At 43.5% G+C, this 15,699-nt stretch overlaps 1 protein-coding gene across 1 annotated transcript; it reads left to right on the plus strand.

Annotated features, from left to right (window-relative positions):
• Positions 1–1,096: 1,096 nt before the first annotated feature.
• LOC123428930 (putative disease resistance RPP13-like protein 1) lies at positions 1,097–4,112 on the plus strand. Its single transcript, XM_045113024.1, has 3 exons — positions 1,097–1,342; positions 1,436–1,843; positions 2,658–4,112. The coding sequence occupies exons 2-3, from the start codon at positions 1,445–1,447 to the stop codon at positions 4,110–4,112; spliced, it is 1,854 nt and encodes a 617-aa protein (XP_044968959.1). The 5' UTR covers positions 1,097–1,342; positions 1,436–1,444.
• Positions 4,113–15,699: the final 11,587 nt, after the last annotated feature.

Raw genomic sequence — 15,699 nt, forward strand, 5'->3', positions numbered from 1 at the left:
AAACGGAAAACACGTTTTTTTTATTTTTGAGTGGCACGACACTGCCTCTCACGTAGGCAAAACCGTGTCTTTAACGGAAGCAAAATCATGTCTATCGCAAAAAAATATAAAACAATTTTTTTTGTTTCTGAGAGGCACGGCCGTGCCTCTTGCGAAAGCAAAACCATGCCTCTCGCGAAAGCAATACTGCGCTTCTCGGAGAAGCAAAACTATGCCTCTCGCAAAAAAATGTGTTTTTTTTTCATTTCCAAGCTCGCGGAAGCAAAACCTTGCCTTTGTAAGCAAAACCGTGCCTGTCGCAAAAAAATAGAAAACATTGTTTTTTCTCTTTCCGAGAGGCACAACCATGCCTCCCGCGAAGGCAAAATCGTGTCTCTTGCGAAAGCAAACCGTACCTCTTGCAAAAAATATGTTTTTCGCAAAAAAATCATTTTAAATTTTTTGACAGACTGATGAAAAACCAAAACACCAAAACAAAAACAATCTAAAAAGCTGAATACGCGTGCCAAAAAAATAAAAACTAACTAAATTTGAAGGAAATGTTGAGAGCCCGACATGTGACGGCGGCCGGTAACGTGTCAAATGATGACGCGTGGAAATGCTTGCTAACTAGTTGCTCTTTAGGCCCCGCCGCCACCATCCTTGACGCCCCGGGCTTGCCCGGCGGCTGCCTCAGGCAGCGGCGAGGAAGAGAAGGGGAGGGGGAGGCGGCTAGGGTTGGGAGGGAGCGAGAGAGACGTGCGTCTTAAAAATAGAGAGAGTTTCACTTCCCGACCTCTGCACCAATTAAAGATGCATACAGCCATATTAGTATGAACACGGTCTTCAGAATTTATGCTCATGTTATAACGTTTTCTATGTATGAAAATACACATGCATTAGAATTATATAACCCGCAAAAATATTTCAAAAGTCCGTGACAAAGCCGTGCATTCTATCCCTCCGTTCTTAAATATAAGTCTTTTAAGAGATTTCACTAAGAGTCTTACATACTGAGTAAAATGAGTGAATTTACACTTTAAACTATGTCTATATACATCCCTATGTACTCCACTGGCGTAAAATTAACTGATCTACGAAACAGCAATACTCGACTAGGGAATCTGGGATAACATTTCCAGGCCACACATGTGTGACAAGTTTCCGCCGCAATCCACCCAATCGTCCCCGGCGCCGGCGCCGCCAGCGGAAATCGAGTCATGGCGACTCCAGCAACCTCCTCCAGTGCTTGAGCGCCGTCCCCTACCTCCTCCTCCTCCCACGGAGTCGAGCCCCCATCAGCCGAGTGCCGCCCCCGACCTGCTTCAGCCGCCGGATTTGACCCTCACCGCTTCCGGCCTTGGTAATCTACCACCGGATTTGACTCTATAGATCCAGCCCAGTGCAAGATCTCATTTCCGTGCGTATTTTCAGCTGATTGTCCAACAACTTGCAGCAGCTTCTAATGGCGGATCCGGTGACTGCTGCTGCTGCCATAGGATGGGGCCTGAAAGCCGTAGGCTGGGTAGCCTCGCCGGCCATCTCCGACCTTTTCAAGAAATGCTCCTGCTTCCTCGGCTTCAACGCATCGGAGAAGCTAAGAAAACTTGAGCCCAAGATTTTACTGCTGGAGCGGGTGATGGAGATGGTGGCGGAGAGCCCTCACAGGGTTCGTCTCCAGCAGCTGTTCGAGGACCTTAAGTCTGCTTTCTACGAAGCTGAAGACATCTGGGACGATGTTGAGTATCATCGCCTCGAGAAGCAGGTCCAAAATTACGAGCTCAACTCAGACGGGCCTCCAAGTACCATGGATTTGCTGAAGCAGAAGGTCCAGTCCCTGGCCGTCTCCCCCCTAACAAATAAGGTCGATTGCCATCCTCAAGCTTCGCTGTTTTCAGATTTCTCTCTCGCACTCAAAATTCGCTGTATAAAATGTTCGAAAAGTTGTTCTTTTGACTACTTTATTATATACTCGCTCCGTTCCTAAATATAAGGTGTATTAGTTTTTCAAAAAGTCAACCGTTGTCTATGTTTGACCAATGTTATAGAAAAATTTATAAATATTTACAATACCTAATATATATAATATAAAAATATATTTCAGGGTGAATCTAGTGATAATAATTTCGTATTCTAGATATTAATATTTTTGTCAATAAACTTGGTCAAAGTTTCAGAAGTTTGACTTTTAAAAAAAATAATACACCTTATATTTAGGAATGGAGGGAGTATGTCTGTACCATCGCTCCAACCTTAAGTATAACTAGGAGTTGAGTTGTTAGGGACACTTAGGTCGGGCTATCGAATCTTAAAAAGATCAGGTTCTTTCCTCTTTTGATGCGTTACGGCTTTTTGGAAAATCCACCTAATCACTCACAAGCCAGAGTACTCGTCCAACTGAGCTCGACTATTTTTGTGGAGCTAAACTTTATTTTCACTTAATTTCATTTAACAAACCTTTATCAGCTCTTCTGTGTCGAGTCGAGGGTGGCTTAAGGCATACAAGGAAGGACAAAATGGATAAAAATAAGCGTTGCCACAGCTGACGGAGGCAAGTGGCACTCCACTTTTAGCTTGCCGATATGTTGGTGGGATGTCAGAAATTGCCCCCAAAATATGTTAGCCCTACCTGTTTCTGTTATTAAACATGGATCCTTGCGTTTGATTTTGTTTTGCAGGAGACTGGTATGTCTAAAAGGCAATTAAAGCGGAGCCTAGAGAAAATAGAAAAGGTTATAAATGAAGCATACCAAATTTTGGAATGGCTGAACTTGCCCACCGTAAATAAGGGCGGTGAGAGGCAACCTATTGCAGCCAATGCATGTACCACTGGAACTTCCCCAGTAAAGGTAATTGGTCGAGATGAGGAGTGTGACAACATCATAGAAATGCTGCATGAGAAGGCAGGTCACGGTCAGACAAACATGAATAGCAGTCTATGTTATTCTGTTGTTGGAATTCATGGCATAGCTGGTTCTGGGAAATCAACCCTTGCACAGTTTGTTTATGCCCAGGAAGAAAAGGACAAGCTAGCTGAAAAAGATGGCCATTTTGACATTCTATTATGGGTTTATCTCTCTCAAAAATATAGCATCGAGGCCATTTACAGGCAAATGTTTGAGGCGATTGAAGGATATGATTGTGAACTTAATAGTCTTGATAGGCTACAAAGAGAACTGAAGGATAAGCTGAGTGGCAAAAGGTTTTTCTTGGTACTAGATGATGTCTGGTGCAACAAGGATGTTGGCGAGCAGAATCTACCACAATTACTTTCTCCATTCAAGATTGGAAAGAGAGGAAGCAAGATCCTAGCGACAAGTCGAAATGTAGATGCCTTCTTTGATCTTGGTCCTGATGTGAGATGTGCCACTTTTCCAATTAGTGACTTGGATGATAGTATGTTCCTTGAGCTATTCATGTATTATGCACTTGGAGATGGGAATGCAAACGATGGAGTTGGGAGCACACTTTGGAATATTGGGGCCCACATTGCAGAAAAGCTTAAGAGGTCACCTCTAGCAGCCAGTACAGTGGGAGGACAGCTACGTAAAAGAAAAAATGCTGAGTTTTGGAGAAGAGCTAGAAACCAGGACTTATTGAACGAGACGATGGGAGCTCTATCGTGGAGCTACCAGCATCTTAATGATCAGATTAGACAATGCTTTGCTTACTGTAGTATGTTCCCGAGAGGACATCATTTCAGACTTAATGTGTTAGTTAAGTTGTGGGTGGCAGAAGGGTTTATAAGAAGTAGTAATGCTGGGAAGGAAATGGAAGATGTTGGTCAGGCTTACTTTGATGAACTTGTGTCAATCTCATTTCTGCAATTTGGGGGAAAGGAGTCCTGCGGTGAGGACTACTATTTAATGCATGATCTGATGTATGATTTAGCAGAGAGGATCGCTGGACACGATTGCTTTAGAATTGAGGATGGATGGACAGGAGAAATTCCTCCAGGTGTTCGCCATCTTTTTATTGATACTTATAATGGAGAGAAGCTTGCCATGAAGACTTTTCAACTGGAAAATTTACGGACTCTTCCCCATGATGCTTACTTTTCCCATTGTGTCTTCTGGAAAACCTCGCTATGTAGGTTCCATAAGTACGAGCAATTACTAGTTCTGCTTATGTAGTATCTAAAATTCCTTGGCTAACCTACCAAAAAACAAGGTGTACAGTTTGATGACAATGTTTCCAGCATCTGAACATGTGGGTCGTCTAGGCGCATGTGCTTGGTTCTTTGATACCGGGTAATCTGGGACTCTGAATGGTGCTGTCTACAGATCCTGTCATACAGCAAGAGCGGTGCAGAAAGCCATGTCCGGAGTCGATGAACACCGAAACTACTCGTTTCCTATTGTTTGAGAAATCCTTGAATGTTAAGTGCTGAATTTATGTATTCCCCATGGATTTTTAAATTATGGGACGGTGAACTATAGTTCGCTGTGTTGTAATATGAGTGATGAACCCTCCTGAATTGACTAGTTCCCTATGGTTTGTAATAGTGTGGAATGATGAATGCTGAATTTATATATTTCCTGAAGTTTGTGGTAATTTCCAGTTATGATGTGAGCAAGCCTGATTCAAAAAAAAAAAAAAAGAAGGTAAAAAAAATGATGTGAGCAGGCCTGAATTTGGTTAGCTTGGGCACGACGGAATGGCTGCGTGTTCTGTCTGTCTCAACTCAAGAAATATATTTGATAATTTTACAGTAGATGATTGCTGGGAGTGTTTTTCTTTAGTTTTTTTAATGAATAAATATGGTACACGATTGTCTCGCTTAAGTAAATCTGTGTATCCATATTGCCTGACATCGCTTACGCTTGTCGGCGCAGCGCTACCCGGGAGTGGCGGGGTGTTGGGCGACAACTAGTGTTTGGATGGGAGTAGAGTAAAGAAAACCCCCTGCTTTGTCCCTAGATTCAGAACCGAATTGGGAAATTCCTATATGCCCAAGTCCAAATGGGAGAACCTGTTGAATCCTATATCTCACCACTTCTAATTATCTCAATATATGTGTGTTTGCACATCATCAGAATTGTTGTAGCCATTAGGTTTACTAGTTTGACCTAATAGCATCCCTCCTGTCTACATGTAACATGCATCGGTGCATTGTGGTTTTTAATCGCATTGCATTTAGTGGTAACATGCACAACTTTTCATGTTAAGAGTCTCTTTCCTTTATGCATAGATTACTCACATACTTCCTCCATCCCAAAATAAGCGTCTCAACTTTGTACTAGCTCTAGTTAAATTTATATTAAGCTTGAGACAGTTATTTTACTAAGTTTAAGACAATTATTTTGGAACTGAGGGAGTAGTTTATATCGTAAGGAGTGAATTAATATTCTACACAATATTTAGAAACTACAAATCACATTGCATCTAATTATGGCATGCACAAATTTTCATGGTAAGATATTTTTCTCTTATGCGCAAATCAGTATTCTACACAATACTTAGAAAATTATATATCCAGTCCAACTACAAACAACCAAATATCATTAAAATATATTGTAACTGATTCCCGCAACAATGCACATGGTATATCTAGTTACTAAAGATCTTCAAGCCGGACACGATTGTGAAAGTATTCAGATTGTACACCCACAAAAAATAAAATAAATCAGATTGTCGGTTCCAGCAGCCCCCATGTAAAGAGAGTTTTGAACACCTAATTTTTATATAAAAAATGGAAAACGCTCGTAGTCGACGCGCCGGCCGAACCATTCGGCCGATCGCGCGCCCCACGTGTGTAGATGGCCAGGCATGCAGCCTTTTCCCGTTCAAATTTGCTGCAACCGGCGTTCAAATTTGCTACAAGCGTCTTCCATTTGCTACATTTGTCCACTAAAAAAGTTGCATCCATATTTGGTTGCAATCCGAATTCGTCGGATTTTTTCGCTACAACCAGCGTTTGATTTTTTGCTATAACTGATGTTGATTTTTGTTACAACCGGTATCAAATTTTGCTATAACAGTTCACTAAGAAAACTACATACACGTTCGTCAGAGTTAAAACACGAGTTCACCGGATTGTTTTGCTACAACCCACATTTTGTTTTGCTACCATGCATCATTAACGTCGTCTTTTTGCTATGACCATGTTGATTTTTTTTGCTACAACCATGTTTTTGCTGCATCCGTGAACGGAATTTGGTACATCGCTGCTTGTTTTTGCTACTATCGATGATTTTTATTGCATGAATAGGTCTAACGGTCAAACGGGATTCGAACTGACGGATCTGTCGGCTCAAGTGCGACCGGCCGAAAGTTTCGACCGGCACGCCGGCATAGATCAGTGCCCATAAAAATTAGTCCTTAGCACCATTTTTTTATAGAAAAAATAGAGTACTTAGTCATGCGTGCTGACTTCGGCCCAGGCCTGTCTCTTTCACATGGTTCTTGGAATGAGTATTTAACACCATAATTTGAAAAAAAATATTGGAATGATTTTATAGCGTGAAAAGACGTCCATATTTATCACCTCATTAGGCTAGAATTAATGAAATGATTATTGCATATCATTGAATAGACGTGGATACTTATCACCTCATTGATTTTATAGTGTGAACTGACTAGTTTCCGTTTTTGGCGCGTCTGATCCATTTATCCAATATTCAGTCAAGATTTGAATATCTGATGCATGACAACGGCATTAGGCTGGTGGTAACGGATAGTATCATATATTAGTATCATCCATATGATACTAGTGTATGATACCATATATATTCGTAATGCATAATATCATATGTTAGTATCATAGTGTAGTTCATTTATTGCCATGCAAGACACATAGTAGCACATTATTTAATATGATACGGTATCATGATATGATACTCAATCCTCTTTTTTTTATTTAATTATATGCCATCTCATAAAAAATGCTTAGTTGACATGCATGATACTACCTATGATACTACCATTACGGACAACCTTAGGGAATGACCCTACCTACCCATGAGACCCCAGCAATCAGTAGTAGAAAACAGGGCTACCGTTCGGCCCTGGCCAGCCCATTAGTCCCGATTCTTCAAGAACCGGGACCAATGGGGGGTATTAGACCCGGTTCGTGAGCCCAGGGGTCCGGCCGGAGCCTCGTGGGCATTGGTCCCGGTTTGTGTGGAACCATTTGTCCCGGTTCGAGCCACGATCCGGGACCAATGGTTCTTGCTCCTGGCCCACAACCATTGGTCCCGGTTCGTGGCTTGAACCGGGACAGAAGGGTTGGCTTTAGTCCCGGTTCATGCCATAAACCGGGACAAATAACTTGCCTATATATACCCACCACCGCGGCAGAGCACTCCACAGTGCTCTGTTTTTGTCAAGCCGGCGAGGGAAGGGCATTTGGGTGCTCTAGTTCACCTCCTATGCACATGAGGTGTTCGATGAAATGCCCGAGCCACACTAGTTAAGCTTTCTCCTCTCGAAACTCGACCTCCGAGCTCCATTTTCAACGAGATTTGTCTGGATTTAGCGGTCTGTCACGCCCCATCCCCGCCCCGTCTTCACCGCCGTCGATCGCCCGCGCCGATCTCGTCGCCGGCACCACCGTGGTGAGCCTCTTGTTCTTATCTTCTTTCTGAAAGAAAAAAATTCTGACTTCAGATAGATACTTGTCTAATTTTCTTACTTTTATTATTCCTTGTTATTATATAGTGCGATCGTTTTGGTATCCGCCCCCGTCGGCCCTCGTCCTGTCTATGATTCAGATGTGGTATATATTATCTTTTCATAACTATTTGGTTCATTTATTGTTTATGACAATTATACCGACCAATGTGACATAGATTTTATTTATCTAGGAGGTTGTTGAACCGGAAATTCCAACCGACCCTATTGTCGAGAGGTTAAATTTAGTTGAAGAAGAAAACAATTACTTGAAGGAAAAAATAAGAAAAATTGAGGAGGAGAAGATGATATTGGAGTTGCATGTTGCGGATGTCGTCGATGATCACAAGATCAAGATGGATGCAATGCGGTTGAAGATTAAAAAGATTAGAAAATATGTCATTCATACCGAGGCTTGGTATCATTATGCAGTTGGATCAGTTGTTACCTTGGTTGCGGTTATGATCGCATTTGTTTTTGCATTGAAATGTTTTACATAATTTCAATGTATGGTTTAATTAGATGCTCTGGAGAGCTATATGCTGTTCAATGAGAACTATGTATGTACTTTGGTTTTAATGCTCTGGAGAACTATGTATGTACTTTGGTTTCAGAGTTCATTTCAAATGCTTTTCAACTTCATGGTCTTACAACTTTGAATGGTGCATTTTGAACACAGAAAAACAAGGGAGTTCAAATAAGTTCAAAAAAATTGAAATCCCTTTGTAACAGACGAGTTTCCGTATGAAACCCTGATACTTCGAAAGAGATTGTCCGTTTTGTACACGAAGTGCATCCAGTTTTTGCCGTAAGCATCTCTACTTTCTTGCACATGCTATGTGGGTGAAATGATGATACCATGCCAACTTGGAACCTTTTCAGAGTTCATTTCAAATGCTTTTCAATTTCATGGTCTTATAGCTCAAAATAATCAGTAAATGCATGAAAAATAACAAATGAAGTCAGAAAGGTTTGTAAATTGATGATGTGGCTTTGAATGGTGCATTTTGAACACAGAAAAACAAGGGGGTTCAAATAAGTTCAAAAAAATTGAAATCCCTTTGTAACAGACGAGTTTCCATATGAAACCCTGATACTTCGAAGGAGATTGTCTGTTTTGTACACGAAGTGCATCCAGTTTTTGCCCTAAGCCTCTCTACTTTCTTGCACATGCTATGTGGGTGAAATGATGATACCATGCCAACTTGGAACCTTTTCAGAGTTCATTTCAAATGCTTTTCAATTTCATGGTCTTATAGCTCAAAATAATCAGTAAATGCATGAAAAATAACAAATGAAGTCAGAAAGGGTTGTAAATTGATGATATGGCTTTGAATGGTGCATTTTGAACACAGAAAAACAAGGGGGTTCAAATAAGTTCAAAAAAATTGAAATCCCTTTGTAACAGACGAGTTTCCTGTTGGGGAAGTAGCATAAATTCAAAATTTTCCTACGCATATTCAGATCTTCCTATGGAGAGACCAGCAACGAGAGAGGGGTAAGAGCATCTTCATACCTTTGAAGATCGCTAAGCGGAAGCGTTGCTAGAACGCGGTTGATGGAGTCGTACTCGCAGCGATTCGGATCGCGGTGTGATTCCGATCTAGTGCTGAACTACGGCACCTCCGCATTCAACACACGTGCAGCCCGGTGATGTCTCCCGCACCTTGATCCAGCAAGGAGGAGGGAGAGGTTGGGGAAGAACTCCAGCAGCACGACGGCGTGGTGTCGATGGAGAGACGAGGTCTCTCGGCAGGGCTTCGCCAAGCACCGGCAGAGAGGAGGAGGAAGAAGGGCAGGGATACGCCGTGGGAGAGGGAGAAGTCTATCTCCCAAGGGCCAAAACCCCTCTCTATTTATAGGAGGAAGGGGAGGGGGGGGGGTGCGCCACCCCTAGGGTTCCCCCCTAGGTGGTGCGGCAGCCACCAGATGGGAAAAGGGGCGGCGGCTAGGGTGGGAGGGGGTGGCGCACCACCTGGTGGGCCTTAGGCCCACCTGGCTTAGGGTTTGCCCCCCCTTTCCCTCTCCCTTGCGCATTGGGCTAAGTGGGGAGGCGCACCAGCCCACCTAATGGCTGGTTCCCTCCCCACTTGGCCCACCTTACCTCCCGGGGTCGTTGCCCCCCTTCGGTGGACCCCCGGGGCCACCTCCGGTGGTCCCGGTGGTCCCGGTACGTTACCGGTGACGCCCTAAACACTTCCGGTGTCCAAAACCATCCGTCCTATATATCAATCTTTACCTCCGGACCATTTCAGAGCTCCTCGTGACGTCCGACATCTCATCCGGGACTCCGAAAAACTTTCGGTAACCTCGTATAACAATTCCCTATAACCCTAGCGTCATCGAACCTTAAGTGTGTAGACCCTACAGGTTCGGGAGACACGCAGACATGACCGAGACACCTCTCCGGCCAATAACCATCAGCGGGGGTCTGGATACCCATGGTGGCTCCCACTTGCTCCACGATGATCTCATCGGATGAACCACGATGTCAAGGATTCAATCAATCCCGTATACAATTCCCTTTGTCTGTCGGTATAGAACTTGCCCGAGATTCGATCGTCGGTATACCAATACCTTGTTCAATCTCGTTACCGGTAAGTCTCTTTACTCGTTCCGTAGCACGTCAACGTGTGACTAACTCCTTAGTCATATTGAGCTCATGATGATGTTCTACCGAGTGGGCCCAGAGATACCTCTCCGTCACACGGAGTGACAAATCCCGATCTCGATTCGTACCAACCCAACAGACACTTTCAGAGGTACCCGTAGTGCACCTTTATAGTCACCCAGTTACGTTGTGACGTTTGATACACCCAAAGCACTCCTACGGTATCCGGGAGTTGCACAATCTCACGGTCGAAGGAAAAGACACTTGACATTAGAAAAGCTTTAGCATACGAACAATACGATCTAGTGCTATGCTTAGGATTGGGTCTTGTCCATCACATCATTCTCCCAATGATGTGATACCGTTATCAGTGACATCTAATGCCCATGATCAGGAAACCATGATCATCTATTGACTAACGAGCTAGCCAACTAGAGGCTTGCTAGGGACACATTGTGATCTATTTATTCACACATGTATTACTGTTTCCTGTTAATACAATTATAGCATGAACAATAGACGATCATCATGAACAAGGAAATATGATAATAACCATTTTATTATTGCCTCTAGGGCATATTTCCAAGAGTCTCCCACTTGCACTAGAGTCAATAATCTAGTTACATTGTGATGTATCGAACACCCATAGCATTATGGTGTTGATCATGGTTTGCTCATGGAAGAGGTTTAGTCAACGGGTCTGCAACATTCAGATCTGTGTGTACTTTACAAATATCTATCACTCCACTCTGGACATGGTCCTGGATGGAGTTGTAGCGGCGTTTGATGTGCTTCGTCTTCCGGTGAAACCTGGGCTCCTTGGCTATGGCAATGGCCGCAGTGTTATCATAGAAGAGTGACATTGGACCCGACGCGCTTGGAACCACTCCAAGGTCGGTGATGAGCTCCGTCATCCAAATTCCTTCATGAGCTGCTTCTGAAGCAGCTATGTACTCCGCTTCACATGTAGATGCTGCCACGACTTCTTGCTTGCTGCTGCACCAGCTCACTGCCCCACCATTCAACACATATACGTATCCGGTCTGTGACTTAGAGTCATCCGAATCTGTGTCGAAGCTAGCATCGACGTAACCCTTTACGACGAGCTCTTCGTCACCTCCATAAACGAGAAACATTTCCTTAGTCCTTTTCAGGTACTTAAGAATATTCTTGACCGCTCTCCAGTGTTCCATACCGGGATCACTTTGGTACCTCCCTACCAAACTTATGGCAAGGTTTATATCAGGTCTGGTACACAGCATGGCATACATTAGAGAGCCCACGGCTAAAGCGTAGGGGACAGAACTCATCTTCTCTCTTTCTGCTGCCGTGGTCGGTGACTGAGTCTTACTCAATCTCATACCTTGCAAAACTGGCAAGAACCCTTTCTTTGAGTTTTCCATATTGAACTTCTTCAATATCTGAGATGCTTGCACCAGCCCATAGATGGAGCGCTGGAGCTTGCACACTTTGTTAGCACCCTTAGGGTCGACAAAACCTTCTGGTTTCATCATATACAACTCTTCCTTAAGGTTCCCGTTAAGGAATGCTGTTTTGACGTCCATTTGCCAAATTTCATAATCATAAAAGGCGGCAATTGCTAACATGATTCGGACTGATTTCAGCTTCGCTACAGGAGAGAAAGTCTCTTCGTAGTCAACTCCTTGAATTTGTCGAAAACTCTTTGCGACAAGTCGAGCTTTGTAAATGGTTACATTACCGTTTGCATCAGTCTTCTTCTTGAAGATCCATTTATTTTCTATGGCTTGCCGGTCATCGGGCAAGTCCACCAAAGTCCATACTTTTTTCTCATACATGGATCCTATCTCGGATTTCATAGCCTCAAGCCATTTGTTGGAATCCGGGCCCACCATCGCTTCTTCATAGTTCGAAGGTTCACCGTTGTCTAACAACATGATTTCCATCACAGGGTTGCCGTACCACTCTGGTGCGGAGCGTGCCCTAGTGGACTTTCGCGGTTCAGTAGTAACTTGATCCGAAGCTTCATGATCATCATCATTAACTTCCTCTTCAATTGGTGTAGGCGCCACAGGAACAACTTCCCGCGCTGCGCTACTATCCTGTTCGAGAGGGGGTGTAATTACCTCATCAAGTTCTACCTTCCTCCCACTTACTTCTTTCGAGAGAAACTCTTTCTCTAGAAAGGATCCGTTCTTGGCAACAAAGGTTTTACCTTCGGATCTAAGATAGAAGGTATACCCAATAGTTTCCTTAGGGTATCCTATGAATACGCATTTCTCCGCTTTGGGTTCGAGCTTTTCTGGTTGAAGTTTCTTCACATAAGCATCGCAGCCCCAAACTTTAAGAAACGACAACTTAGGTTTCTTGCCAAACCATAGTTCATACGGTGTCGTCTCAACGGATTTAGACGATGCCCTATTTAAAGTGAATGCTGCAGTTTCTAATGCGTATCCCCAAAATGATAGTGGTAAGTCGGTAAGAGACATCATAGATCGTACCATATCTAATAAAGTGCGATTACGACGTTCAGACACTCCGTTGCGTTGCGGTGTGCCAGGCGGCGTCAGTTGTGAAATGATTCCGCACTTCCTTAGGTGTGTGCCAAACTGGTGACTCAAATATTCTCCTCCATGATCAGATCGTAGACACTTAATTTTTCTGTCACGTTGATTCTCGACCTCACTCTGAAATTCCTTGAACTTTTCAAATGTCTCAGATTTGTGCTTCATCAAGTAGATATACCCATACCTACTCAAATCATCGGTGAGAGTGAGAACATAACGATAGCCACCACGAGCTTCAACGTTCATTGGACCACACACATCAGTATGTATTATTTCCAATAAGTCGGTTGCTCTCTCCATTATTCCTGAGAATGGAGTCTTAGTCATCTTGCCCATGAGGCACGGTTCGCATGTGTCAAATGATTCAAAGTCAAGAGACTCTAATAGTCCATCAGTATGGAGCTTCTTCATGCGCTTAACGCCGATATGACCAAGGCGGCAGTGCCACAAGTATGTGGGACTATCATTATCAACTTTACATCTTTTGGTACTCACACTATGAATATGTGTAACATCACGATCGAGATTCATCAAGAATAAACCATTCACCAGCGGAGCATGACCATAAAACATATCACTCATATAAATAGAACAACCATTATTCTCTGACTTAAATGAGTATCCGTCTCGCATTAAGCAAGACCCTGATACAATGTTCATGCTTAAAGCTGGTACTAAATAACAATTATTAAGGTTTAAGACTAATCCCGATGGTATATGTAGAGGTAGCGTGCCGACGACGATCACATCGACCTTTGAACCATTCCCGACGCGCATCGTCACCTCGTCCTTGGCCAGTCTCCGCTTATTCCGCAGTTCCTGCTTTGAGTTGCAAATGTGAGCAATAGCACCGGTATCAAATACCCAGGAGCTACTACGAGCACTGGTAAGGTACACATAAATAACATGTATATCACATATACCTTTAACGTTGCCGGCCTTCTTGTCCGCTAAGTATTTGGGGCAGTTCCGCTTCCAGTGACCCTTTCCCTTGCAATAGAAGCACTTAGTCTCAGGCTTGGGTCCATTCTTTTTCTTCTTCCCGGCATCTAGCTTACCGGGCGCGGCAACAACTTTGCCGTCTTTCTTGAAGTTCTTCTTACCCTTGCCTTTCTTGAAACTAGTGGTCTTGTTGACCATCAACACTTGATGCTCTTTCTTGATTTCTACTTCTGCAGACTTGAGCATCGAGTACAACTCGGGAATGGTCTTCTCCATCCCTTGCATATTGTAGTTAAGCACAAAGCCTTTGTAGCTTGGTGGGAGAGACTGGAGGATCCTGTCAATTATAGCATCATCCGGAAGTTCGACTCCAAGTGAAGTCAGACGACCGTGTAACCCAGACATTTTGAGTATGTGCTCACTGACAAAACTGTTCTCCTCCATCTTACAGCTAAAGAACTTGTTGGAGACTTCATATCTCTCGACACGGGCATGAGCTTGAAAAACTAGCTTCAGCTCCTGGAACATCTCATATGCTCCGTGTTGCTCAAAACGCCTTTGGAGCCCCGTTTCTAAACTGTATAACATGCCACACCTAACCAGAGAGTAGTCATCACTCCGCGTTTGCCAGACGTTCAGAATGTCCTGGGCTGCTGCAGGAGCGGGAGGGTCACCTAGCGGCGCATCAAGGACATAAGCCTTTTTAGCTGCTTCAAGGATGAGCTTCAAGTTGCGAACCCAGTCCGCATAGTTGCTACCATCATCTTTCAGCTTGTTTTTCTCTAGGAATGCGTTGAAATTGAGGTTGACGTTGGCCATCTACAATATTTATAAAGACAACTTTTAGACCAAGTTCATGACAATTAAGTTCATTTAATCAAATTAAGTATGAACTCCCACTTAAATCGACATCCCTCTAGTCATCTAAGTGATACATGATCCATGTTGACTAACCCGTGTCCGATCATCACGTGAGACGGACTAGTCACCATGGTGAGCAACTTCATGCTGATCGTATTCAACCATATGACTCATGTTCGACCTTTCGGTCTCTTGTATTCAAGGTCATGTCTGTACATGCTAAGCTCGTCGAGTCAACCTAGGTGTTTCGCGTGTGTAAATTTGGCTTACACCCGTTGTATGCGAACGTTAGAATCTATCACACCCGATCATCACGTGGTGCTTCGAGACAACGAACCTTCGCAACGGTGCACACTTAGCGGAATACGTTCTCGAAATTTTAAGAGGGATCATCTTATTATGCTACCGTCGTTCTAAGCAATAAGATGTAAAACATGATAAACATCACAATGCAATCATATAGTGACATGATATGGCCATTATCATCTTTGCTCTTTCAATCTCCATCTTCAGGCATCGCATGATCATCATCGTCACCGGCGTGACACCATGATCTCCATCATCGTGTCTCCGTGAAGTCGTCACGCCAACTACTACTATAGCTAACCGTTAGCAATGAAGTAAAAGTAGTAAGCACATAGCATTGCATCTCATACAATAAATTAAGACAACTCCTATGGCTCCTGCCGGTTGTCATACTCATCGACATGCAAGTCATGAAACCTATTACAATAACATGATCATCTCATACATCATACATGCAACATCACAACTTTGGCCATATCACATCACATGTCAAACCCTGCAAAAACAAGTTAGACGTCCTCTAATTGTTGTTGCAAGTTTAACGTGGCTGATTTGGGTTTCTAGCAAGAATGCCTTCTTACCTACGTGACAGCCACAACGATGATATGCCAAAGCTATTTACCCTTCATAAGGACCCTTTTCATCAAATCCAATCCGACTAGAGTAGGAGAGACAGACACCCGCTAGCCACCTTTATGCACGGTGTGCATGTCTGTCGGTGGAACCAGTCTCACGTAAGCGTACGTGTAAAGTCGGTCCGGGCCGCTTCATCCCACAATACCGCCGGAAAAGAATAAGACTAGTAGCGGCAAGCAAATTGACAAATCATCGCCCACAACTTTT

Source organism: Hordeum vulgare, chromosome 2H, assembly GCF_904849725.1.
Source record: "Hordeum vulgare subsp. vulgare chromosome 2H, MorexV3_pseudomolecules_assembly, whole genome shotgun sequence".
NCBI lineage: Eukaryota > Viridiplantae > Streptophyta > Magnoliopsida > Poales > Poaceae > Hordeum > Hordeum vulgare.